Source organism: Rhinolophus ferrumequinum (assembly GCF_004115265.2).
Source record: "Rhinolophus ferrumequinum isolate MPI-CBG mRhiFer1 chromosome 15 unlocalized genomic scaffold, mRhiFer1_v1.p scaffold_54_arrow_ctg1_1, whole genome shotgun sequence".
Classification (NCBI taxonomy): Eukaryota; Metazoa; Chordata; class Mammalia; order Chiroptera; family Rhinolophidae; genus Rhinolophus; species Rhinolophus ferrumequinum.
The window spans coordinates 15,464,606-15,492,292 of NW_022680357.1; the positions used below are offsets into that span (position 1 = coordinate 15,464,606).

Here is a 27,687-nt window from a genome sequence, read left to right on the forward strand (position 1 = left end):
GGAATGTTGGGGAACAGTGTGTTTCTCCAGGGCCCCTCAGCTCCAAGTCAAGTCGTTGCCCTTCAGTCTAGTTGTGGAGGGCACAGCTCAGCTCCAAGTCCAGTCACCGTTTTCAGTCTTTAGTTGCAGGGGGTACAGCCCACCATCCCGTGTGGGAATTGAACCGGCAACCTTGTTGTTGAGAGCTCACGCTCTAACCAACTGAGCCATCCGGCCACCCCTCTGGCAGCTCAGTGGCAGCTCATTGTCTTCAATCTAGTTGTGGAGGGTGCAGCTCACTGGCCCCTGTGGGAATCGAACCGGCAACCCTGTCGTTCAGAGCTTGCGCTCTAACCACCTGAGCTAACAGACCGCCCCTTCTGGGGTTTTGATAGGGATTGTGTTGACCCTATAGGTCTGGAGAGATTTGCCATCGTAATAACAGTGAGCCTACTGATGTGTAAATCATGTATCTTTCATTCTGTTGAAGGGCATCTGGTTCTGTCCTTTTCTTTTGTCGTTACGCTGTCACTATGAACAGTCTTGGACACGTCTGCTGACCTTCCTCTAGATGAAGGTCCAGACCCGAGAGCGGGATGGCTGGGGTGTAGGGTGTGTATGTGTACCTCTCCAGCTTTACCAGGCAGTGCCCAGTTGTTTTCCAGAGTTTTCTGTGCCCGCTGGGACACTCGCAGTAGCAGTGGGAATGGGAGAGGCTGTGCTGTTCAGCTCCCCCAACATTTGGTATGAGCAGAGCTTCTATTTTTATTTTTCCAATTGAGGAAGTGATAAAATGCTCCTTTGTTGAGGTTTTAATTTGCAATTCCCCAATTATAATAGGATTGAGCATCTCACATGTTTACGGGCCATCAGAGTTCCCTTTTCTGTAAAACGCCTTGTGTCAATTCCTTTTGCTCATTTCTTTCATTGTTATGCGTTATTATTGATGTTTAGGATTTTTTTCATATATTCTGGATAGTAGTTGTCCTCTGATTAATTCGTCTGCTTCCTTCCTTCCATCCATCCATCCATCCATTTATGCTTTCTTAGTACTCAACCGTAGGTTATCTTGTAATTTATACATTTGCTTGGGTTATTCCATTTTTTTAAAGACCCAAACTTAATTAGAAAACTGCTAGTGTGCTTCTAGATATTTCTAATTGGATGCAAAGGAAAAACACTCTTGCAGTATTTTTCCAGCGATGTGAATAAGTTCGATAGCAGGTGTTTCAGGCAGAATAAAGTATTAGTGGTCAGACGTTCAGGAAATGTGTATGACAGTGGTTCTCAGCCTCGGCTGCACGTTAGAGTCACTTGCAATCCCGAGTCCCAGCTGCGCCCAGACCAGCTTCGTCAGCACTGGGAGGCAGGCACCATTATTGTTAAAAGCTCCCTAGATGATTCTGAAACTGAGAACACAGGTTTGTAGGAAGCTTAGTCCATTCAGCATCTGCTGCAGATTGTGGAGGTCACCAACCCAGTGTGTCCCCGGCTTATTTCAGGGAATCAGTCACCAGAGCCCTTGTTAAAAGGCCTGATTTCCTGGTGTCTTGGCTGGAGGTTGACCAGTAGTTTTGATGTGGTGCGAAGACTCTGTATATTTAACACACGCACACTGGGGTGCCTGATTGTGATGTAGGAAACTGCACCCATGCCTTAAAAACCTGTAGATTCTTCAGAATTGTGATTTACAAGGTAATTTCAATGATAGCATCATTATGACTTTAACTTTGGATTTAAAAAACTCTGCTTCTTGTTATTCTTTACAAAATATATGTTCTGTGACACCAGCTTGGGAGAAAAGTCAATGCACAGATGTTGGGAAGCCCCAGCTGTGTTTAATTTGAAATCTTCTGTTTGAATTTTCTCTCTCTCTCTCTCTCTCTCCACCCATGGGCAGAACCTCATCTGTGAGGGGGCCCCTGGGTAAGAGCTGGGGAGATGGAACGTCCCTAGGAGCCCAGAGCTGTGCATTGTAAACAGTATCTAAGATTCAGCTTGTTTGTCTTTTCCAAGCCCTGAACTCTCATGGGCTAGTTGTTTACGTTGGAGCGCTCATAAAGGGCATACGGAAAACACAAAGCGAGGCGTCAGGAAATGGGATTCTGCGCACGTCCAAATGCCACGTCTGGTGTCAACACCATTGTTTTAACAGCTCACATTTTCCTCGCTTCTCCACCCCTCCCCAAATAACATTTGGGCTGTCAGAGGATGTTTCCCAAATTATACACGCTGTTTTCTTGTGGGCACGTGATGCCGGGGAGGGACTTGGTGCATCTGACAATTTCGATTTGGGGGTAACCAGCGGAGCACGAAGATACCCGAAGTGCCTCTTGATTTGCTGAAGGTTATCACCCTCAGCTGCTCGTTGGAAAAGTGTGCATTCAAGGAGCCTTTCCACATGTCCAAACATTTTTCAAGTGACATCGTCCTACCTGAGGGCCAACCATTTGAATGCTAAAATAGGGCAAGGTTATTGAGTTCCTCATGATGACTTTTGAATTTGTAAGGGCTTCAGGGCATTACGTTTAGTTCTTCCACACAGACCCCGATTTGTTTTGTTTCTGATGATAAGTGGTGACTGAATCTGGGGTGTTTAGGTTGCGTGGCTGCCGGGTTCCGTTCGTTACGAGTCCAGAACTGCAGTGTGAATGGTCCTCTGGCGGCAGTGATTGCCTGGGAATTGAACGATTCCTTGCACAGCCAAAGTGCTTCTGGCATTAAAGATCATAGTTCCAGAGAAACATGTCTTCCTGGAAGGAAACGTGTCATTTCCTTTAGCGGGAAGTTTGGGATTGAGTAGATGCTAGTTTAAGAAACCCTGGAGACTTACTTATTGGGGTCAGTTCATAGAAAAGAATGTTTAAGAATCAAGACTGTCCTGAAATAAACCAGAGGTAACTGCCGAAAAGCAGCTGGAACAAAGATGGAGTCACCTGCAGGGACACTGATGGGAGAGGTGTCCTTGACCTCCCCTGGTGACCTTGAATGTTTGAGCAGAGACCCTTCTGGCTAAGCCTCCTTGGTGTGTGGCTTTCCTGGAGGACGGTGACCGTGTCTTTCCTTATGAGGCTTGCTGTGACAGAGTCTGGCTCTCTTTGTCAAAAGCCCGGTGGTTTTGCTCGTCCTTACGTCTCCAGTGTCTCGTCGGACAGGGCCTGGTACATGGTTAACCCCTGTACCTGTTTGTACAAATTGTTAATTTTCTGGGCCTGGAGCGTCCCAACCAGGTCAGACACAACACTAAATTTTCTTTTCTCTCTTTCTAGTGTTCAAAGCTTCTTTCGGACACCAGTGTCATTCAGTTCTACCCAAGCAAATTTGTGCTCATCACCGACATACTTGACACATTTGGTAAGTACTAGTCAGTCATCTTAGATCTAGGAAATGCACTTGGTTTGCCAGAAGCTGGGCGCTTGCGTTGCTTTCCATTCGGTTCTGTTGTGATTTAAGTCATCAATTAGGTGAATCAGGAGGGAGACCAAACCTTTGCTCACTAACAAGGGTGCTGTTTTTGAAATATTTTAAATTATGTTTTCTAACCTGATAGGCTCGTAAAACAAGTGAGGAAAGTGTTGGCAAACACACGTCCTGAAACCCAGGTCCAGGCCATCGCCATCTCACTCTGTCGGAACTGAACTTGGCATCTCCTGCCAGCCCTTCTTCTGGCCCCACTGGGTTTCTTGGTAGGGGAATGGCAGCACTGTGTACCCCGCTGTTAGAAATCTGAGGGACATCGCCCCTTGTGGCCCATGTCTAGTCCATCTCCACGTTCTTCAGCCCAGCCGCCTAAAACTCTCCCCAGTATGCCCATTTTTCCCTGTGATCACTGTGAAAACCAGAGCCAGGCCACCGTCCTCTCCTTCCAGCCTGGGTGACGACTGCAGTACATCTGAGACCTTCTGCCTCGCTGTGGCTGCCCCTCAGCCCACACACACCCCTCGGGCACAGTGATCACTGCGAGCCCAGTAGAGAGGTCTAGTCTGAAGAGAATGACCTAGGCCCCTCTGGAGAGGCAGGCGGCCTCTGCTACTTGGTGGTCAGTGGCCCAAGCATCATGCCATTAGCAGCTTGTCCAAAGCGGGCAGCCCTCCAAGCTGTACGTCGGGCAGCGAGGTGCCCACAAGAGCTGGCAGACAGAGTTGCCTTCTGAGAGCTGAACTCAGGAGAGACATTCGCTGTCTCACCAAGGAAGGACCAGTGGGCTCCCAAGCTGGCAAGTGTTGTCTGTAACCCATCCAAAGACCGGAAATGTCAGGAAACAAATGTCCTTCGGACCCATTTAGCTCTACACAGGAGACCAGGGATCTGAATGTATTGGAACAAGTGATAAGAAGCCTGGCTTGTATTAGTTTTGGCTATTTATTGGCTTCTGTTGAAAAGTCCAATTGTAGTTTCTGGCTTCATGTACAGCTGGAGTCAGAGCCCAGACAGTGTCTTCAGGAGCTTGGCTTTTTCCAGTACTTTCCCAGGGCTTGGCTTCATTCCCAAACTCTACCAGGTGTCCTCAGCTTCTGTTCACTGCTAGTCCCAGGACAAGGAAGAAACTTCTAAGCTTTCCAGCAAAAGTCCCAGAATTCCATCTCATTGGTCTGGCTTGGGTCACGTGTCAGTCCCTGAGCCATTCGTGGCATCTGGCGGGGGGGTGAAACATGCCTATTATCCAGGCCTGGGTGACGCTGTTGCCAGAAGAAGAGGACTGAAAGCTAAAAGAAGAGATGCCCCAGCTAAAAGGTAGCATCTCTCGGGTTCAGATGAGCTGGAGAGCTGGTCTCAGGCACTGCCGGGTGCTAAGGATGTGTCAGCAAATAAGAGACAAAAATCCCTGCCTGTGTGGAGCCATAAAAGAGGATTTACAGAACAAATAAGTAAACCTGAGAGTGTGTTAGAGGGCAGTCCTGTGTTATGTGTATGTTGGAGAGAGCAGGGTAGGGTGAGGGGAGCTGAGGGAATGGCTGGGGGCCGGGGCGGCTGTACTTGTAAATAGGCTGATGGGAGGCGGCCTGGCTGAGAAGTTGATCTGTGGGCAAGAACTTGAAGTTGGGGACAGATGAGCCATGTGCTCTGTGGGGGTGGGAGTGCAGGAGCAGGTTAGCCCAAGGAACGGCTGGTGCAAAGGCCCTGGGGTGGTAGCATGCTGGGCAGGTTTGGCGAGCTGAGAGGCCACAGTGGCTGGAGCGGAGTGAGGGCAGGAGCAGGCAGGAGCTGACGTGGCCGGAGATCGCAGTGGCCCTTGGAGGCCATTGGAAGGACTTGGGCTTTGAATCTGAGGACGTGAGGAACCAAGCGGGTGTCAAGAAAAGAAGGGACGTAGTCCGATTTGAGTTGTGATGGGCTCCCTCTGGCTGCTGTGTTGGGATGAGCATAGGACAAGGAGGGACAGGGGTACGAGTAGGAGGCTACTGCAGGTGTAATATATTAGGCTACTCTCGGTGACATACGAGACTGGCGTGGACCCAGGAAGGTGGCGGAGATGGGGACAAGTGACCCAGAAGGGGCGGGCACCTTAGGCTCTGAGGATAGATAGTAGGTCATACACCCCTCGCACCTGGACTTGTCCTCATGCACAGCTTGTCCTCACGGGGCGAGGCCATCAGTCAGGGAGACAGGCCGGTGGCCGTGTCTGGTCCTCCTGACAGTTCTGTTTCTCATGATAAGTTAACACACTGGCCTGCAAGTTTCCTCTGCCTAAGTCAGCATCCCTGAGCGAAACTAGCTCGGGACACCAGTGAGATCCAATTTCTAACCTGCAAGCCTGGCCAGAGAAACACATTAACCTCGTGAGAATTTTGGGCTGCCATCTTGCCAGCCTCTACTGGCGGCAGCCCAGATCTCAGCAAGCCGGATGTAATGCAGGTGCCTGCTGCCCTTGCTGTATTGCCGAAATTAGCTGGGCTGGGAGTTGACAATCATGATGGTGATAAATCCACAACAAATAACGTCCTGTCCTAACAGTACCTGTGACCCACACGACCTAAATTTTGTTCATCTATGCATCTAACACCAAATATCGACCATCCACTGTATGCCAGGCACTGATCTAGGTGTACAAAACAGACACAAATATGCCCCTGTAGAACTTACATTCTAGATGAATCCCCATGTTTCTAGGCACCAGGCAGATTACATAAACGAGTGAAGCAGGCTGTTGATGAGAGACGGTAGGGAATGGTGGAGAGTGCAGCAAACTGGATAGTCTGTTTGCCATTCAGGGCAGCTGCTAATCTGTTCTAGCTCATAGTTATCCTTTCGGGATACGGGCCCATTTTTGGCATATCGTCTGGGAAGAAGCAAGAAATCTGCCTTTTCATGTGAATTATCCCAATTTTTTCTTTTTTTCTTTTGAATTCTCCCAGTTATTAAGTGTTGGCAGCTAAATCAAAAAATGTTAAAACTTTGTGGGCTGCCGTATGGTGGACCAAACAAAGTGGATCACTGCTTTGATCGAAGTGGATTCAGCCCTTGGGCCACCCATTTGCAGCCTCTTGTCTAGAATAAGATGGGGGTCATTCTCCGTTGATTGAGTGGCGGTACCAGAGGCGCCTTTGATCACCTACCTGCCTCTCACAGAAAGTAAAAATCCCTCCTTTTATTAAAAACAAAAAAAACAAAGAAACGTGGCTTCAAATTTGTCCCACTAGGTGGCAGCATTTTGCCACCATTGAAGTTTGTCTGGGCGATGTCCCCAACGAAGGAACAAACGTTTATTTAGTGTTTACTCCGGAAGAGTGCGACGCTGACACCATCTGTCCTTTCTCCTCAGGAAAGCTCGTGTACGAGCGCATCTTTTCCATGTGCGTGGATAACCGCAGCGTCTTACCAGGTAATGTCACGGCTGTTCCCCGGCTTTCATTCTGCTCTGGAGTCAGGATTAGGTTTATATCACATCAGCGGTTAGTGCGACCCGATAATAAAGTTTTTCATTTCTGGTGTGTTAAAAGTAAAAGAAAACGTTTCCAGATTTCTAATCATCTCAGTCTTTTAAAAACATTAGAAGGTTTTCCATTAGCCCGCCGAGGAATTTGGGCAAGTAACGTGAATGTGCACGAATGAAAAGGTATTAGAATTAAATTCAGCTGAAGTTTCCCACCGACTTAAATTCCTCTGCTGCTTGACATTTTAGTATTTTGCTTGCAGATCTTTCCTAAGAAGCAAATTGCTTTAAAGGACCTACTTTATCTATATTAAAGAACAACGTCAACTCAATCAATAGAAGATGCTTTGACTGAGTCTACAGTCTTTGCCCAAGTGATGTTTGCATTAAATTTATTGCCAATCAATTTAAAATTCTCAGGAGGTTATAATGGGAGTAGATTCTGAATTTCTTTTGTCATCTAGCTGGTGACGATGTGTCTGGCAGCAAGGAGCGGCTTTCTTTCCCTTTCATCCTCCCCATTCAGATGCCTAATACTACTGTACGTAGACATCTGTACAAATTAGAACTACACCTTTGCTCCACCTTCACTTTCTGTCCTTCTGCTCCTAAGCAGATGAGGGCATCAGCAGCAGTAACCCATAATTTGACCTCTGTTCGTTCATTCATTCATTCGTTATTTCTTTCATCCATCTACCTGTATTTTGAAAGTTATTTAATATACTAATTTTTCAGAAAGAAACAGAACCTTAAGACCCTTTGGGCTAGAAGAGCTCTGAGGAATCACCTTGTCTCATTATAGACGGGCAAACCCAGCGTGAAATAGTCAGGGACTTGCCCATAGCTTCGCTGACAGCTGTTAGCAAGAGCCTGGCTCTTAGCGCTGGGTCTATACTATCCAATATGGTGGCTTTGGGTCACGTGCGGCTCTTGAGCACTTGAGATCTGGCCAGTCCAAGCTGATGTCCTGTCAATATTTTAAAAAGTGGATTTCAGATCAGAGACTTAATACAAATAAAAGACCATAAAGAACCTCGTTAATAATTTTTAAAATATCGGTTACATGTTGCAATGATGTTTTGGATGATTTGGGTTCCATGAAGTATATTATGAAAATTTCACCTGATTTGTTTCCCCTGTTTGAATGTGGCTCACATGGTATTTCTGTGGGACAGCACCGTTCTCAGCCCTCCCCACCTCCAGGTCACACCTGTGATGTTTGCAGTAGCTCCTCCCACGTTCAGGGTGTCTCCGGATTGGGAGGCAGTGAGACGGGGAAGGTGGAGGGGCCCGCCTGGCTGGAAGGGCAGCAGCAGCAGATCACTAAAAGTTGCGGGCAGATGAAACCCAAATCGGTGTTTTCCTTGGCTCCAGCAGTATTTTTTTTGAGTGCTTTTGATACAGATTCTACTACTTCCTGCGGTTGTGGACCTAACCGCTGCAGAATATTTGTCTTAACCTGCCTGGCCCCCAGAAGCATTCGAGTTTGCATTGACTGTATTAATTTTCTTTCCTCCCAGTTTTTACTAAGTATACAGACAGCACAGTAGAGCCAAGGAAGGAAAAAATTAGGGATAACTTACTCTCTCCCTAAACCATAGAAGTTCAAGATAAAAGGTAATTTTTGTAGTCACTTCCGGTCCTTATCTAAAGATATTAAGTAGCACTTTTAGCAATAAAATTCTTCCTTCCTGAAATATCTTGTTTTTTTCTTTTTTGCAGCCTTGAGGGATGCAAGTCAGACTTTGGTTTTCTTAAAATTAACTTCTCCATTTTCCCCCCCCAATCAGATAACGTCTTCATCTGCGTGTGTTTTCTGGTTCCAGGAACCTGACAGGGAAAGGGCAAACCTTTCTCAAAAATACCAGCGAGCTTGGGGAGGACACTTCACAATAATTATGAAGGAAGCTTCTGAAATCTACTGCGCAGAATTCTGCCTAAAGAGATCAAGTGTAGAGAGAAATCCGGTGGCAGGTGTCCTCGTTCCTTCCATTTCAAGTTCTGACTGCTGAGTTGAATGTCTGAGCCCTCACCTCCTGGAGGTTTAACTAGGGCGTAGCTCTTGCGAGTGTAGAAAGACACCAGCGTCCTTTGGGTTCATGGGAAGGATACGCTACTGGAGGTAGTAATGATTTTCCCCGACATCCCTTAATGCAGCACATAGCTGGAGAGACCATCTCTGTGGTGGAAGTTTATTTCCATTGCGGGAGAAGGGACGTGGGTTTATTATGTGGTGGTTCTCATCCTCCACCCTGGGCTTGCTCTCCTTCACTTTTCCCCCGTGGCCGACGGCATCTACATAAGCTGCGTCCTTAGCTGACCTGGCCACCCAGGCACCTGCTAAGATGACGTTTCGCCTATAAGCACTGTGCCTTCAAGAGACTGCTACTGCAGAGACTTGGCAAGTGACACAGAATTAGACTCGTTGGTTTCCTCCCTCCTCCTAAAATAGCCACAGAAGGTCAGGGTTGGAAAAAGAAGCCCTGTAAGAACAATGACTGGGAACTTGGAGGGAAAAAAAAAACACGTCTGCTGCTTGTTACATTGAAATCGCTTCTGAGTTGAATTCCCAATTCTGAATCCGTTCTCCACGGAGCAGCCCCAGTCCTGAAATATAAATCACGTCACGTCATCCCGCTGCTCAGAACTCTTCGGGGAGTTTCCATAGCACTTAGAGAAACTCTTAGTCCTCACCAAGGCTGCAGCCCCGCGTGACCTGGCCTGTGATGCCGGCTCGTCCCCTTCTTGCCTGCCACACTGGCTTGCTTTCCTGTTCTTTGACATTGCCAGAGCTCGTGCCCACCTCAGGGCCTTTGCACTTGCTGTTTCCTCTTCCTGGAAATACATGACTTCCACATGCGAGCATGGCTGGCCCCTTGTTGTCATCAGGGCTCAGCTCAAATGCCACCTCAGCGGAGCCTTCTCTGGCCACCCTGTCTAGTGACGGTCCCCAGCTCAGAGCACTCCATTCCTCTGTCTAGTTTTATAGCTTGCGTTGTGTTGGCTGCTGTTGGGTGTTATCTTATTTGTTTGCTTGCTTATCCTTGTCCCCTCTTGATGAGGTTTCTTCCCCCACTGGAATGGAAGCTTCCTGAGGACAGGGCTCTCTTATGTACTGTTCTGAAAATACTTGCATTGAGCACATAGTAAGGGAATGTAATGTTTCGTTTGCTGTAAGATTTTAAAGTCCCGCATGACATAAAAACTTTCCCTAACTTAGCTCTTGAGCTGCAAGGAAAGCCTAGGACCTCTGTGTTGACACATGCAGGTTATTGGACAGCTTGTAGTCAGTGCATATACCCTATGCTAACGCTCTGTTCCCTCAGCTGGAAAGCGAGGGATTTTTGTGAGATGACTTCACAGACTTATTTTTGCTTTTGGACTTCAAGTCACAGGATTGTCATGTGAAGGGAAATTAACCCTGCCTCTCCCCTTTCCACAAGGCAGGATTCACAAATGAATTTAAGAATAACCCTTATCTTTACTTGTCTGGGGTCTCTTGGAACTTGAAAAAAACGTTACTTTAAGTGCACAGGTTCCGGCCAGGAAAGGAAAAATGGTAATTTCCCTTCCCTTTCAAAATGGCGAGTGAATCATTTGGGAATGAATGAAGCCTACGGAATCATTTAGAAGAAAGCATTTCCATGGGAGACTCAGCAGTTGCCTTCTTGGTATTGATGAGTTCTTGTTTTCGTTTTTGTTTTTCATTTTTCTGTACTCTGTTTTATTCCTTATTAAGATGTATGTCAAGATCCCGCTTGGGTACCAGTGCCAGACAGCTCAAAATAACAACAGAGAGGATCAGGGCTGGCGGGGCTGCCAGCCCGTGGTGCCAGGGATCCTGGCCTGTCTCGTTGCTCTCATGGTTCACGGTGGTTGTGGGGGTTCCAGCCATTGTACCTGCATTCCAGCTGGTGAGGGGCAGCGGGGGGAAGGAGTGAAAGGGGTCAAGCCCCTTCTTTTAAAGCTATTTCCCAGAAGTTGCACTTCTGTTGATGTCCTGGGACCAGAACTTGGTCACATGGTCCTGTCTCACTGCCAGGATGGCCGCTTGCCCAGCAGAAAAGTGATAGTTCTATTATCAAAGAGGAGAACAGCAGATAAGGGGAGGATCTGGCAGTTTTGCCACAAGGTGACTCAAGCCTGAGAGCCAGCATTGAGCTGGCACTAACTCTGGCTGCTTGCTCACCTTAGGGCCTCAGTTTACCTCCCAGTCTGGCCCTGTGCTATTTAGAGCACAAGCTTCGATCGCATTTCATGTTACAGTTGCAGCCTCCAAAAGCATCTGGAAGTCAAGTCTCATCTTATCGGTGGGCACACCAAGAACCTCTGAATTGTATTTGAGCAGCGGCTAAGAATGTAGGTGGTGCCGCCAGACGGCCTAAGTTGAATTCTAGCTCTTAAAATTTGCCTGCTGTGTGCTCTGGGCAAGTTGCTAAACATCTCTGTGCCACGGTCTATAAAGCAGGATAATAAGGTGATGAAAAGGGGGTATTGTGGGGATTAAGTGAGCTGATGCTGTCTCTAAAGCACTCTGCACAGCACCTGGCACTTACAAAGCCTTCGTATATAAGCTATCATTGTCACCAATTATTTCCTGACAAGAATAATGATTTTTGGAAGGAAAGGGATAGGACTGGGTACCCTGGCCCTTCTGCTTCACTGTGACGTTTTCCTGTCCCAGGACTCATCGCGGCTTTAGCGGATCCCGAGCATTAGGGAGGCTGATGGGTATTATTTTTGTCTTGCAGATCACTTCTCTCCAGAGAATGTAAATGACACGGCCAAAGAAACATGCTTAAATTGGTTTTTCAAGATCGCTTCCATCAGGGAACTCATTCCAAGATTGTATCCTTTATTTTCTGTCTGATGAGTCTTAAAGAGGCGAAAAGCGCTGTGCTGTGAACAGAAGCCGTGTGGGGGGGATGCCCTGAAATTCCTGTTGGAAATCTGGTCCCGTTCCAGTTGCGAGGCTGAAAAGACAGTGACATTGTAGGAAAGCCCTTGCACTTTTGCTCTCTTCCAACACTTCTCTGGTTCCTTCGAAGATGATCCCGAGCTTCCGGTTCCGTGAGGGACATTCCCCATGAATTCTCTCCAATTTTGGTGCTTCACCTCTCTGTGTTTTCTGTGGTTCCATGAACTTGGAAGGAACGGGGTCGAGCTTCTCTGCACAATGACGGGTAGTAAAGAACTGAATTCTCCTTACACACAAACTAACCCTTTGTTAGCCGGCGTTCGTCCACTCCCCAGAAAGCCTTGATTAGAACGGCCCCAAACCCAGCTTAAGTTTCAGCACGTTTCCCAGTTTTATTTTTAATGAGGACAAAACCTTGGAAGCCAAATACAGAAACTGCAAGCCACTGCCGGACTTAATTCTCTGGGTTGTTGAGAGCTCCCCTCTCCCAAAGGTATACACTTAATCCTGTTCGTGGATAGTTGAGCCTTTTCCCCTGGGAAGCAGGCCGTCTAGAAAATGTCTTCCTTAACGGAATGTTTGTGCAGTTACGTGGAAGCGTCCATCCTGAAGTGTAACAAGTTCCTCTCCAAAACGTAAGTCTCTTTGTAAACGTCTAGAACCGTAACATTTCCAAAAAAGTCAGTCCCTCCACATATCCACACACTAATGGCAGGCAAACAGTAGCTATCATTCTTTGGGTACTCAGTGTGGAGCCGATCTGGTACAAAGCGTTTTCTCCTTTACTCCAAATGAAAACTTAAAGAAATAGAGATACCATTTTAATCCTCATTTTACTGAGAAGAAAACGGGGGCCAGGAGAGGTGGGTTGAGTAGCTCGTGGGGGATGAGTTGTTTGAATCCTGGCTCTGCCATTATTAGCTGTGTGGTCTTAGCCAGTTATGTAGGGTCTCTGACCCTCGATCCCCTCTGTGAACAAGTCCCTAAGAAGAGGTCCAGGAGGCCCCTTTGAGCTGCACACACCACACAGTAGGCCCGCGCTCAGTGTTTGCTGCCGCTGTCCAGCTCGGTGATAAAGATGCCAGGTCAGAAGCCACAGCCTTTCCCCCTGAGCCCTGGGTCACCGCAGGCATTGTTTGCAGAGGAGATTGCTGGGCCTGGGAGAACCGGCTCTGCTTCTGCAGAGCAGGGAAAGGCTGTTCTGTGGGGTAGCATCTAGGTAATGAACTCCCCGAAGTTCATGGCTGACTCGGCACTCCACAGAGGGACGTGTGGTTGGGTTTCGAATCTAGTGTTTGAGTGGAATCTAGGGATGCCGGGGGCTGTGGGGTGGGTAACACTGGCGCTGAAGGCACAGTTATGTTGCCTCCCCAGTGGGGAGAATGGTGCCCGAGGCAGAGGGAAGTCCCTGTTGCAGGAGAAACCAGCACAGCACAGTGGGGGTGCTGCTACCAGCCTGAGGGAGAGGTGTGGGTGCTGGGACAGGGGCAGGGCCGGGGCAGGGCGTCAGTGCCAAAGAAATATAGATGCGGTGAGAATATTGAGAAAATCAAGGGGTGACCCGCCCACGGAAAATAACTGGGGGACAGAAACTGCTAACTTAGTAAAATACATGTGACCTCAAGCAGGAAAATAATGAAGGTTGGACTCCAGCGCTGAGCAAGCGGTCAGGATGAAAGAAGCCATTCAGCGAATGAATTGTTAACGAGAGAAAGCCTGTTGTTACATAGACTCAGAAAACTCTGAAACTTTGACCTTGGCTTACTGCTGAAACCTGGTTTTTTTTTTTCCGCCCTCCCCTCCACTCAGGAAGTTTGGTTTTATCTTTATGTTAAAAGTAAAAGCACAAGGAGCTCTCACATGGGGTGTGATGCTGCCGTCTTTTGTCTCTTCTCACAGGGGGATTTCGGAATGTCTGCCCCGCCTGACGTGCATAATTCGAGGGATCGGAGACCCGCTGGTGTCCGTGTACGCCAGGGCCTATCTGTGCCGGGTAGGCCACGTCTCTCCCCAGCACGTGTGTGCGTGGCATGATCCTGTCTCCTTCAGCGTTCACGCTGGTTACTCTGCCACCCCCTAAGCCGCTGAAGAAGGGACTTCATTAGTGGCTGATTTTAGAGCATGGCTTTTCCACAGAAAGCAGAGCTGTAGGATTTTTCCCTTCAACATTCATTTTAAAGTAGACCTGCTTAGCGTCACTCCCATGAGGAGGTGTTGAAGGTCATCTTCTTACAAAGAAACTGGTATTCAGAATTAATTGTTTCTTCCTTCTTGCTGGGAAGGGGCTCCCAGGGCCTCTCAGCTGACGGGTTGCTTTTCTCTGCCTTGAAACGTGCTCTCCCTTTGTCGTGAAGTTCATGGGCGTGTTCGTTTTTCCGTCCTCATGCTCAACAGTTCGTGCCGAGAGCGCGTTGGTGAGGGCTGTTTGGTGGGAAGAGGTGCTCCCTGCAGCGACAGGTTGACAGGATTCAGGGTCTGTGTCGCCCGGCCGAGGAGGGTGGCCGGCCCATCTTCATGGCTGCTCTGACGGGCGGGGCGGTCTGGATGGTAAATCACTTAGCGGTTTTTCTCCTTTAAGGTATCGTGAAGCTTCTGCTTAAAATTATTTATTTTGCGTTTGTGAAAAATGCAACAGTTTACGTTACGTAAACTTTGTGAAAAAGTTTACGGTTGTTTTTCTGGGAATCCTCCTTGCCTGTCCTGTCCTTTCCCATTGACACCTTGACAGGGGGCTTATTGCCCCTGTTTTGGAGGGTCCTGGTGACCCATTGTCTTCCTCGAGGACAAAGCTGCATGGACTCCCCACCCCACAAGTGATTATTCATATTTTTCAATCAGGAGGCGAGAGCCAGTAGCCTTTGGTTGACTTCTTCTGCGTGACATCTAGCATATGACAGACGCTCTGCAGTCTCACCTGTCACAAAGAGATCGGTCGTCAGAAGGAACAGCAGACAGCTTTAGGAAGGACCCTTTCCTAGGGCTGTGTCTTGATACCGAGAATAAAAGAAAGGCTGTCCGTTTCAGGGCACCCGCTGCCCTTATCACAGAGGCCAGAAACTTGGGGAGCATTTTTCCTACAGGAGTATTCTAGAGCTTCAACTTCGGACCATACTGAAGCATATTGAAACACTGAGGCAGTGTTATATGCACAGAGGACCTCCTGTGCCTACAACACTGCCGGATCCGGCGGGGGGACGTGCCAGAATGGGGTCTTTGCACACTCGCGAGCAGCTGCCTTTCCCCTTGTAGAAAGTAGCAAATGCTTTGAACTCACCTTAGACGTCAGCTGAGTAATAGAGTAATCAAGATTTTGAATGGCTTTGCGTCTTAGGAAGACGCTCTGGTTATTAAAGAGAAATCAGAGAGGGGAGAAATACCCACGCCTCGCAGACCTGTTCGGTTTTCAAGTTTAACGTAAGGTTCATGAGTCGGGAAAGATACTGTCTGTTGCATGTCAAGTGCCTTTGGATGGCAGGTGCTACTTTACAGCGCGGTGACGGTCAGCAGAGATCGCAGGCCCATCCAAGGAACACTGGTGATGAAATGCGCTGTACCTGTCGAAATCATTTCTGTCAACCCAGAATTCCCAGAGATCTTTGACGTCAAAAGAATAAGAGACAGTCTGTGCACAGGAAGAATTCTTTCCGTTTGCAAGTGGCAGCAACTCAGTTGATGCGACTTTAAGCAACAAGGGAGACGTATTGGCTTCAGAGAGCCTCGGGGGGTGTGGGCATGGCTGGATGCCGGGCCTTCGAGCATCGGCGAGAATGGTCCTCCCCCTCATCCCTCAGCTCGGACTTCCTCTGGGGCGACTTCGTTCAGGGGCTTGCTCTGTCCACATATGGTGGCGCCTAGCAGCTCCTGGCCTCCATCCTCCCATCATAGGAACCCCCGTGGCGTGCAAGGGCCTTGGCCCCAGTGGTTCCAGTTTGTCTCAGGGCTGATTCTCAGGGCACCCTCTTGGGCCATTTGTCACTGTGGCCATGGGATGGGATGTGTTACTGACCCAGCCCTGGGTCCAGCTCTGTCACATACCTCGTAGTCCGACAGGAAGGTTTGATTCCCCAAGGACAAAAACAGTGAGAATGAATGAATGTCAGGTGGGCGGGAAGAACAGATGGAAAGGGTGAGCAACTACCCTTGCTACTCTGGGTAGAACCTTCTAGACCCAAGCAGATTTCCAAGCTGTTCATTTGGCGCGATGGGAAGGGAGCAACAAAACACAAAAGCAGCGAGTGGGTGGGCATGGGGGGAGCTCAGCCGTGCTTATTAAAGGGATGTGTGATTAACTCCTCTTCCAAGCGACGGCCTCTTCAGCTCCCCTCCATGGCTTGTCCACTGCCTTTCTTTGCTGTTGCCTAATAGATAATTACTGCCTTTTCTACGATATGATTAAGCGGAGGGAAAGACAGTGGAGTAGAGCACAGCAGAACTGGATCTGACGCTTGTCGTGAGTGTGTTTCTGTACCCACTGCTCGATGAGGAAGCATCCCCAGTCACCGCCCGCCTGCCCTTGTCACTTAATGCCCCAGTGGGTCTTGCTCAAATCTGCTCAAAGGAATTCTTTACCAGCCACCTGAAAAACCCCGTTCTTAATCTTCATGGCCCCTGGGTGGGGAGGTGAGTGGCAGAAACCTGTCCCCATTGTAAACAACCAGTGCCCAGAAAAGCACCTTCCCTCCTGACTTGTTTTTATGCTAAATAAAGGCAGCAGTTTGGGCTGGAATTGAGTGCAGCCGAGGACCTCAGTAAGGAACACTGGGGCGCTTTGGGCTCTGGCCACCTTCTCTCTGATTGGCACATTTTGTCAGCTGGAAATGTTAGTCTTTTTCTAAACAGTGAATGCAGGAGCCAGTGGGTTATAGCATGGTTACGCCTCGTGCTTGTCTTAGGTAAAATTGCTTAAAATATATGAAAATTTCTGTCTGCTTCCATGACTGCCCGGCAAAGAATGTATTTTAACCATGCAGCTGTGAAGTCCCAGCTGACTCTCACGTACCAAAATCTTTTTTGCTGCATTTAATAAGTACAGCCACATGTGTGTTTATCGTGTTTCAGGGAGGAAGGAGGAAAAGCGTATACACAGTCTTGAGAGTACATTCCTCTGTAGTTTGTGGTGATTTGTTCTCTTGGTCATCTGTTCAGATTTACATTCCTTCCCTCTGGGAAATTGCACAGATGAGTACTGCAAGTGTTGCCCTTTTTTTCATTAAAAATCGTTCCTGTGGTTTTTCTTATAAAAACAATGCATACTTAGTGAATAAGAAAATAGATAAGCAAAAAGCATAAAAATGAACTTTCTGGACTTCTCCTCTATGCCTGTATCTATCTGTGTGTATATTTTTAATTTACAAAACTGGCACCCTACTGTACATATTAGTTGTTTTTCCATCGTCAAGGTAATTTCCTTTTGTTCGGCTGCAGGTGGGAATGGAAGTGGCGCCACATCTCAAAGAAAGCCTCAGTAAGAACTTTTTTGACTTCCTCCTGACGTTCAAACAGGTAAGAGAACGCTGTCAGAGCAGCTAATTGGTATAACAGTTGCATGATCACGAATTCACAAACCCCCGTTGGTTTTCCAAGTCGAGATTACCTTCAAGCTCTTTAAATGTGTAAACTCCTCAAAAATTGCTCTCGCGTCTGTGACACACCATTGAAATGTGTTGATTGTATTGAATAGGCAGAGAGAATTAACGTGCCGGTGTTAATAGGAAACGTCTCTAGTTGATCAGCCTTTCTTAGCCTCTGCTGGCTCCATTTTTATCAGGTTCCTTCTTTGCACAGCGCCCAGAACGGCTCAGCTTGGTGATACGGGAAACTGTGTTTTTTCTGTTTCTCTTGAGGCCATCCAAATGCTTACAAGTGTGCGCGGTCTGTGAGTTGCGTGCTTTTTGTTTCTTACACGTGACTTTCTTCCTGGTCTGTGTTTCTTTGGTCTCCTGTAGATTCATGGGGATACAGTGCAGAACCAGCTGGTGGTCCAGGGAGTGGAGATGCCGTCTTACCTCCCCTTGTACTCGCCTGCCATGGACTGGATCTTCCAGTGCATTTCCTACCACGCCCCCGAGGTAACTGCCAGCACGCTTCGGTGTCGAGGAGGAGGGGTGCTGGGGCTCCTTTCTCCTCCATATCGTGTTGGAAGGATCCCTACACCGTGTGCCCTGAAACGTGAACAGGGCCCATCTAGAACCGCAGCAGCAACACAGCGCTAGCCAGCCATCAGAGAGAGCTGACCACGGTGGCTGGGTCAGTGCCGGGGACTCGTCCTCATTGTCTTGTTTCACACCTCTGGGAGAGGGGTGTGGAAGCTCAGAGAGGCCACATCCGTCCTTAAGGTCACACAGCTGGAAAGTGTGTGACGGGACACAAACCCCTGGAATCCAGACCCAGGCCCAACGGGCTTCATCGCCTCTTCTCTCACCTTCATGCACAACGTCTGTAGAACAGGTAGTGTCTTTCCCATTTTACAGAAGGAAAGTGGGACTCAGATAGGCGATTGCTTTTGTAAGATTTTTTTGTGTGTGTGTGTGTCTAATCGAAGCATCATTAGGAATTACAAGTGAAGTCAGAATCATAGCAGAAATTAACTGATTTTCTTCCCCAAGACTGAGTAGCAATTTCCGTAGGGCACCAGTTCAGATTGTCATCGTAACTGTAAATGATGAAGCTTCTTGTTTTCTCGTTGATGGTTGAGAATTTATTCTGTGGGGAAGAAAAAAAAGGGCCTTGCTATAAAACAAGGGTACAAAGTGCAAAGCAAAATTCAGACACACCCGCCTTTTCCCACAAGCTGCAGACACATACTGACAACCCTGAAGTAAAAGAAAAAAGGGTGTGACTTTCACTAAGCAATCCCATTTCTAAGAATGTCACATGGAAATAATTGGACAAGTACATACACCCACCTGCATGCGTATGTGTAGGTTTGTCACGCTAGTACGACGTGGCGGACAGCCACCAGAGGCTCGCTGGTGTATGTAAACGATGGTATATGTGTTCAGTGGATGTTAGGGGACTATTTAAAGGGATGGCGACCCATGATGCCCTGTGTGTGCTGTCATAGGGTGTTCACAGTACGGGGCGCGTGAACAAAGGAGGCTACACGTTGTTGTATGTGTCCTAGGTGGTCGTGTGTGTGTGTACTCTGGAGCCGAGCCTCAATCTGAGCTCTGTGGCTTCAAGCCATTGGGATAAAGCGGAGGTCAAGTCCTGTGTCCCTACCCACTGTGAGCCTTTCTTCTTCATCTGTCCCACGGGAGCAGCAGTAATTCCTGTTTTCTAGTCTGTTGCATGGACCAAGCACGAGAGTCCGTCTACAGGGCTTAGGGGCGTGCCCCACGCATCGTGCTTGAATATTTGTCACGTCCGCAGGGTCGCAAACGTGGTTTTCACGTCCATCCTCATGAGAGAAGGGGGAGATAGGAGACAGTATTGCTGGAGAGTGAGGCTTTGGACACTGCTTACGGATTCTTGGCCTGTGTTTTCTAACTTTTTAGCAAATACAAGGCATTCCTTATATTTTTACTTTGTCCAAATTCTGAAGTATGAGGAGAACATACGGCCGTCTTGTATGTCAGGTGAATTTTTTACCGTTAAGGAAAAGCGTTTTCGGTCACGCCAGTAGAAATGGTCTGTCTGAAATGTGCTGGCTCGTCTCAGTCGCCACACGCTGGCCCAGGCTTCTGGGAAGAAGTACCATGAACTTGACTGTAGACGGAGCTGCCCTGCCTTTCGGCTGAGCGACACACACACACAGGCAGGCCTGACGCGTTTGAAAATGAGAACACTTATTGTGTTATTCTCCCTTATTGTAATGAAAGGCAAAATCAGATGAAAAACAAAAGGAACACGGCATAGGGCATTCTTCCTTTTATTTTAAGCACCAGTAATCTCAGAGGATGGCAGAAGCTGGGAATAGAGCTTTCCTAGGGAGTAAAACGTGAGGAAATCATTATTGCAGCAGAGGAAGTGATTAAAAAAATTAGGTCACCTGAATAATAATAAACTCCGATTCTTAGGGCACTCAACTAAGGAATGTGTGGTGTCTTGTAAAAAAAAAAAGAAAAAATCATTTTCAAAATGGAGAATTCATGTCAGTGTGGAGGGTGGTATTGAAAATGCGTGTGACAATTTGAAGCCTAACGCTTCGACAGTGGCTGGCGTCTGTCAGCTGGAGGGTTACAGCCATGTGTGTCTTTAAGAGGCCGTGTCCCCAAAGTAGGGGATTGTCACATTTGGCTGCAGCAGTTGCTGATATATAGGACAGGCGAGTGAGATATGGGAAAAAGCAGAGCCTTCCTTCAGCGGAGAGGAAGGAGAAATGCCTTGAGCTGCAAATATCTGACACATGAAATTTCAAATCAAAACTGAGATCCAACCCCATCGCCACCCCCAAATCTGGGAGTGATTTTTCAAAAAGGCTTTTTTGTTGTTGTTTAAAGATAGGTTGTTTTTTTTTTTTTTCGCCCTTATACAATTAAAATTATAGTAAGTAGAAAACGGATCTTTTCCTCCTATTTGAGGCACATTCTACACAAGAAAAGCAACCATTTAACAAGACCTGCTTTTAGGCAATGAAAACAAATCCTTGATAAGTTTATCATCATTTTCATTCTCAGCCGCTTTTTGTTTGTTGGGCATGGTGTGGGAGGTATAGAGAATAAAGGCCTGACACCTCACGCCAAGACTGAGCCTTGTCCGATAATGGAATCCCATGTGATTTTTTGCTGAGCAGTGAGATGCGTAATACCTTCTGGGTCCATCCATGTTGTCACAAATGGCAAGATTTCATCCTTTTTTATTGCCACGTAATATTCCGTTCTGAGTATGTATGTATACATCACATCTTCCTTATCCAGTCATCTGTCAGTGGACACTTAGGTTGCTTCCATGTCTTGGCTATTGTAAGTAATGCTGCAGTGAACCTAAGGGTATGTATATCTTTTCAAATTAGTGTTTTCATTTTCTTCAGATAAGTACCCAGAAATGGAATTGCTGGGCTGTATGGTGGATCTGCTTTTAGTTTTTTAGGACCTCCATACTGTCTGTTTTCCTTAGCAGCTGCTCCCATTTGCAGTCCCACCAAGAGTGCACCAGGGTTCCGTTTTCTCCACATCCTCGCCAGCACTTGTTGATCTATTGATGATAACCCTGCTGCGAGATGTGAGGTGATACCTCATTGTGGTTTTTATTTGCGTTTCCCTGATGATTAGTGGCGTTGAGCATCTTTTCATTTGTCTGTTGGCCTGATGCATGTCTTCTTTGGAGAAATGTCTTTTCGTGTTTTCTCCCGTTTTTTGATTGGATTATTTTTGTTGTTGTTGAGTTGCATGAGTTTCGTACATAGTTTGGATATCAACCCCTTATCATATATCATTTGTGAATTTGTTCTCCGATTCAGTAGGATGTCTTTTTGTTGGATTGATGACTTCCTTTACTGAGCAGAAGCTTTCCAGTTTAGTCTACTTACATGGAAAGTCATTATTGAGATATGATGTGCTTATTGCCATTTTGTCAATTGTTGTTTGGTGGTTTTTGTTCTGTGTTTCTCTTCTCTTGATCTCTTTCTTTTTGATTTGCTTGTTTTTCTTTAGTGTTTTGTTTGGGTTCCTTTCTCTTTATTTTTTTTTCTGTATTGTGTTTACAATGAAAAAATGCATCAAGTAGGGCAGCTTGAATAACGATGTTATATTTATGGTATGGATTCCTCAGCCATTAACAATTACGAGGCGGTGTGCTAACATGGGGCAAGGAGGCCCGTGCTAGATTCTCGAGTATAAAAAAAGCAAGTTGCAGCCCAATAAGGATAGGCTATCCATTTTTGTAAATCAGGCACAAAAAAACAGGCTTTGGGCACCGAAGGCTATACATTCAAAGGGCAGAGACAGAGGTCTACAAAGATGAACTAACTCTGCAGTGATGACCCTGCAGACCCCTAGGAAGTGGGGATTGGGAGGAAGGGCCTGCTGCATGACGCTATTTTTGTAAGTTTTCCTGTCTTTATAACTGTTATACAAACAATTAAATTGTAAATCAGTGGAACGTAGGGGCCTAATGACTTCTCGTTCAGATGTGTGTTCTGCAAACTGAGACACTGAGTTGCAAGTTTTTCGATGGCTCCTCTCAGCCAACAGGCTTGTTTCGAGCTCAGTCTGGTTTGAACTGTTGTTCGTCTTGTTCTTCTTGCCAAAGATAATCAATCCTGTCATTTCTCAGGAAAAAAAAAATAAAAATGAATAACCTCTAACAGACCTGCCTGGGATCTGGCCCTCTGTACACTTAAGAGTATTCCTGTATGACAACAGAGCCTCGGTTTTGGGTTTTTCTTTTTTAAGTTATATCCTTGGCTGCATTTTTAATGCATGCATCTCTTATAAAAAGAGAGCATTTTAAGTATTTGTTTTGTCTTTAGGGCCAGAATGTTTTGTCCATATGTCGGCATTTGCCCTACCTCACCTTTTCAGAAGTGGTGGCAAGACGTCTCCTTCGTTTGTGCATGTTTCCGTGTGTGTCCGTGTGCGTGGATGCATCCCTGCGTGTGCCTAGGGAGAGAATAAGCCCCACGAGGGCATGGATTTCTGTCTGGTTTCCTCACTGCTCTGTCCCCAGAGCCTGGAATAGCGGCTGGTACCTGAAAGTTGCTTTCTCCATGATATGAGTGAGTGTGTGTGTGTGTGTGTGTGTGTGTGTGTGTGTGTGTGTCGGGGTGTATGAGTGTGATAACGATACGGAATATCTCTTGTCAGCCTTTCCCAGAAACCGCCTTGGTATTGGTCTTCAAGGATGACTTTTCCAATAGAAAGACCCCCCTGAGTTGTTAGGGAAGCCATTTGTGACATCAGCCATTGGATGCCTCTGGTTGCAAGGAACAAACACCTAACTGGCCCTGCAAAAATAACTCATTGTGTTCTGTCTCAGAACAAGTGCAGATTCTGGACCAGGCAGGTCCAGTCCATCTCTCTGCTCTGCCATCCCCAGATAGCAGCAAGGTGGCCGCCGCCAGTCAGGCATTGTGTCCAGATATGGCTGCATCCAGAGAAGGAAAGATGGGGAGTCTTCAGTTCCTCGGGATCCTGTTTAAGGACAAAGAAATCTTTCCTTGAAGCCCCCATTTCAGCAGCTCGAAGTGGGTCACGTGTCCATGGCTAAAACCACAACTGGCGGGGGAATGAGACATGTGGTTGGTTCAGACATGTGTTAGTTTGCCTAGTCTGTTCGGGCTGCTCTGCCTGAATACCATAGACTGGGGGGCTTATCAACAACCGAAGTTGATTTCTCACAGGTCTGGAGGCTGGAAGTCCCAGATCACGGTGCCAGCAGCGTTGGTTTCTGGGGTGGCCTTTCTCCTTGACTTACAGACCTCCATCCTCTTACTGTGTTCTCACCTGGTTTTTTCTCTGTGGCTGTGCATCCCTGCTCTCCTTTCCTCTTCTTATAAGGACTCCAGTCCTATTGGATTAAGGCCTCACTTAACATTAATTACCTCCTTTACAGCCCTGTCTCCAAACGCAGTCACATTAGGGCTTAGACTTCAACATACAAGTTTGGGGGGGACATAATTCAGTCCATAACAGAACCCAACCTGATATTTGTTGAGCAGACAGAAAGATCTGAATAAAATCAGGGCACTGGGGATGGGGGTGCCAACAGTACCTCCAAAGTCAGCTGTCACCTTAATTATTCAGGAAACACCTAGGACCCAGGGACCCAGCTGGAAAGGGTGGAATTGCAGTAAAGAAGACTTGTTTTATTTTTTGACTTCGGGGCCAGACTTAGAAAGAAATCTCATTTCCACCACTTACTAGGAAATGGCTTAACCAGTCTGATATTTGGCTTCCGTGTCTGTAAAGTGGGGATAATGTACCTGAAGAAGAAGTAAGAGAAGGTGTGGGAGGCACTTGGCCCCGTGCCTGGTGCAGCGTGAGTTTCAAGATGGCTCTTTTGTCTTGACAAGGGTGACCTTGTCCGTGCCCTTCAAAACCTTCCCAAACCACTGCCCTGTAGGATACTTCCATTGATTTTTTTTTTTAAAAAACAGGAGCTCTTTGAAAGACACCTAATTGTCTTAAGATAGCTCCAAAGCCATTAACTGTATTCCAACAAGTAAAACATTTACTTCCTTTTGGGGTGAAACTATGCTTCAAAATTTATGGAGAGGAAATGTGGTGGCGAGTGTGGCCCTTGATACCAGGTGGCGCAGGTCACGTCCTGCTCGCCACAGCTAGCTGAGTCACCTGGGTCCATGTTCTGTGACTCGGTTTCTCACCTGTGAAATGGGAGACTAGAGAGCCTGCCTATGGGTGGTCATGAGAAATGAGAGCATGGGTGCCAAGTACTTCTCACCGTGAGGGGCGGTGGGGGGGGCATCGAGCGCAGGCCCAGTATTTGTTATTTGTTCTACTGAGAAGTCCACCAGCACCTCGTGAAATGGGGAGGAACGTGGGGGGTCGTAGGAGAGGTGGGGAGTAAATTTCCGTTCTTGTTGGTACCTCGCTCATCCTCCTGTAGTGACCCTGCAGGTGGGATGGTACCCCCTGTATCATCTGCCTAAAGCTGAGGGAACCTAGGCTAAACAAAGAGGACTGACTGACCCAAGGTCTTGCTGTTGGTAGTTGAAGAGACGGAATTTGAACCCAGGTGTGCCGGACGCCAGGGCCCCAGCTCTTAGCCGTTACACGAAATGCCGTAGGAGTGAATTCACCCTTCCTCTCCCTTCTTGCCAGACACTGAGAATTAATGAGATGGGCAGGCGGTTACATTTGAGTATTACTTTGGAAATCTCACGGTGAGAAATGTTGCTTTAGGTTCTCCAACCTGATAATTGTTATTATTTTCTATAATTTATTAGGCTCTGCTAACCGAGATGATGGAGCGATGCAAAAAACTAGGAAACAAGTAAGTATTTTCAACTTCATAAGGCATGAGCTGTTTGCTTGTTTTTTTTTTGGAGCTTGGCATGCTTACGTGGGCAAGACGGCCAGCAGTGGGGCAGGACAGCATGGCGGTTAGGAAACTCGAGTCCAGCTGCCTGGCTTCAGATGCCTGGCTCTGCTTTTTCTTAGCTGTGTGAACTGCGGTACTTGCTTGACCTCTGTGCCCCAGTCTCCTTATCTGTGAGATGGGTTTAATAACAGTCCTTTCCCCAGGGGACTGTGACAAGAAGTAGGGTCAGGATGAGCTCCCATCTTCCTGTCTCTCCTTTTGGTGGTAGACGTCCCTAACTCACTGTGTCCCTAGGTCCTAGAATAGCGCTTTACATAAGAGAGATGGATGGATATTTATTTGCAGCCTGGATCAATATTGCTACTGAATGTTTAGTTTTATTAGTGCACCAGCCTTTTGAAGGCTCAATTTACTTCTGTTTAAATGGATTTGATTGCTTGCATATTTACCTGTCCATCTAATGACGCATCCACCCACCCACCTACCCATCCACCTATGCGTCCATCCATCCGTCCGTCCATCCATCCATCCATCCATCCATCCATCCATCCATCCATACATCCATCCATTATCTATCATCTGTCCATTCATCGTCATCCATCCACCCATCAAGTTCAACATTTAACAAGTTCCCAATGTGCACAAAACACTATGTTACTCTCTAGAGGTTGCCTTTTTAGTCTAGCTTTTTAAAATCTTACCATGAAAGGACTGTCAGTCATCCTTCCTGGCGACATACATCCTAAAACTAAAGCGACTTCCTTCAGGGGGCGCCCTGCTGACATGGGACGTGTGTGTCTTGCAGTGCCTTGCTGTTGAATTCCGTGATGTCAGCCTTCCGGGCTGAGTTCATTGCCACAAGGTCCATGGATTTCATTGGCATGATTAAAGAGTGCGATGAGTCCGGTTTCCCCAAGGTATGCTCTGGACGTCATGCTCAGCGGGAGAACGAATGGGCAGTATTTTCCCGATAGCTCTCGAGGGCGAGCGTCCGGGGTCCGGGCTGCTTGGGCCCGCAGGACAGCGAGCAAAGGTTCAGTTACTGAAGAACACCGTGGAAGCTGAGTTAGAGCCTGGAATTGTTGGGCACATGTGATTGCTGCAAGTCAGGCCCCGTGAGCCCTAAATCCATGGCACTATCTCACCGTGAAGTATTTAGGAAAGAGATTGGCTTCATGTCTTTAAGAATACATCTTCACTTGTTATTTATGCAAAATGTGCGTCCCCCAGCTTAGACCCGTGCATGGAGCCAGCTCTTTATTCTCCGCTTCTCTTTCTGACATGTGTAGGCCTGTGGTAGGATTTCAGAAAGAGAGCGTTGGAGGATTATCCCCGAGGCAAGCTAAACGTTACAACCTGAAGCCTGAAATTGCCCTGATTTAAAAGCTCCACTATTGTAATGGTTTGGTATTTTTCTTAGCATCTCCTCTTTCGCTCATTGGGACTAAACTTGGCCTTGGCTGATCCTCCCGAAGGTGATCGCCTTCAGATTCTCAATGAAGCTTGGAAAGTTATCACTAAATTGAAGAATCCACAGGTGGGTGGCCATTCTGACCTGAGACTAGCTGCTTTTTGTCCAAGTGATGCTCTGAACTGTCCTTTAACTAATCACATTGCTTTTGTTTTTCAAAAACTGTCTTTTAACTAACCATACTGCTTTTTAAAAAGAAATTGACTTCTTCTAGTTTTATTATTTGTTAACCTATCATGGAGAACTGATAGCTTTAAAGGTGTATTTCTCTGATTTTTGTATCCCAGCTCTGTCTCCTTCTTGAGACCACAAGATGTACTAAAAGTGCAGAATTATACGTACTTGAAACTTTATTTTTTTTAATTTTAATTTTTTAAAGATGTTATTGGGGAAGGGGACGACCTGTCACTTTGCAAACAGCATCCCCAATGCAGCAGTCGGATTTGAAAATACCAACTGAGCAGGATATTCCTAAATTGGAATTGAGCAGCCAAGCCAGTAATTAGCAGAAGGGACGTCCAGCTCCTGTCCCTTGAACCTGGGCAGTGAGAGAGCCTCTTTCTCCGCACACTCCACGTGCAGGAGACCTTGGGAAGATGGCTCAGCTGCTGTTGGTGCCGTAATGGGTGCAGCGATGGCCATGCCGTTGGAGCTTTGGGTTTCATGCCTCACGGTCCTCGCAGGCAGCATGCCAGCGATTTACGTGGTTTCCAGCAGGAAACGCTGCAATTGGCTGTGTTTGTGGCTGCAGGGTCAGCTGGACAAACCTTCACCACACCCTGCACTGTTCCTCTCCTGTGGGTGGCGTGTCTCAGTCCGGTCAGGCTGCTGTAACAGAACATGGTAGACCGGTGACTGGGAAACAACAGCAGTTTGTTTCTCATTGTTCTGGAAGCTGAAGGTCTGCAATCAGGGTGCCGGCAGGGTTGGCCTCTGGTGAGGACTCTTCATCTGGGGTGCAGACGTCCAGCTTCCCCTCCTCACGTGGCGAAGGAGTCTGAGAGAGCTCTCTGGGGGTCCCCAGGGCACTGATCCCCTTGGTGAGGGCTCCACCCTTACGACCTCGTCACCTCCCAAAGGCCCCGTGTCCTAACACCATCACACTGGAGGCCAGGATGTCATCGTAGGCGTTTTGGGGGGGCCACAAAACATTCCGTCCATAACAGAGCGAATAACTGAATATGGATATATAGCATTTGGTAGAAGGAGAACGCATTTCTCAAGAGGGAACTATTCACATGAGCTCAGTTATAAACCCCTCGCTAATCCCCACATTTTCAATAGCTTAGAGAGAATGGTGACATAATTTAGAAACAATTGCAAAGTCATATACCGAGTTCAGGTTTAGCAAAATCCTCGCTCAACTCCAGCTGTTGAAATTTAACCTAACTGATAGGCGAACTAAAACAGCTTATTGAGGACACCTAAATCAAAAATCTCTGGGTCTGTGGTGCCTGTACCCCAGAACTTGAAGGAAACTTGGCATGAGAAGCCGTGTTGATG

General features: G+C 47.3%; 1 protein-coding gene across 1 annotated transcript in view; it reads left to right on the forward strand.

Moving 5' to 3' along the window:
- Positions 1-27,687, forward strand: part of VPS35L (VPS35 endosomal protein sorting factor like) — an 89,821-nt gene that overhangs the window by 19,541 nt on the left and 42,593 nt on the right. Inside the window, exons 8-17 of the mRNA XM_033102032.1 lie at positions 3,249-3,333; positions 6,743-6,802; positions 11,605-11,701; positions 12,359-12,406; positions 13,671-13,764; positions 17,196-17,273; positions 17,717-17,839; positions 24,619-24,665; positions 25,519-25,630; positions 26,134-26,250. Of these exons, the coding sequence (XP_032957923.1) occupies positions 3,249-3,333; positions 6,743-6,802; positions 11,605-11,701; positions 12,359-12,406; positions 13,671-13,764; positions 17,196-17,273; positions 17,717-17,839; positions 24,619-24,665; positions 25,519-25,630; positions 26,134-26,250 (861 nt within the window). The remainder of the gene's footprint in view (positions 1-3,248; positions 3,334-6,742; positions 6,803-11,604; positions 11,702-12,358; positions 12,407-13,670; positions 13,765-17,195; positions 17,274-17,716; positions 17,840-24,618; positions 24,666-25,518; positions 25,631-26,133; positions 26,251-27,687) is intronic.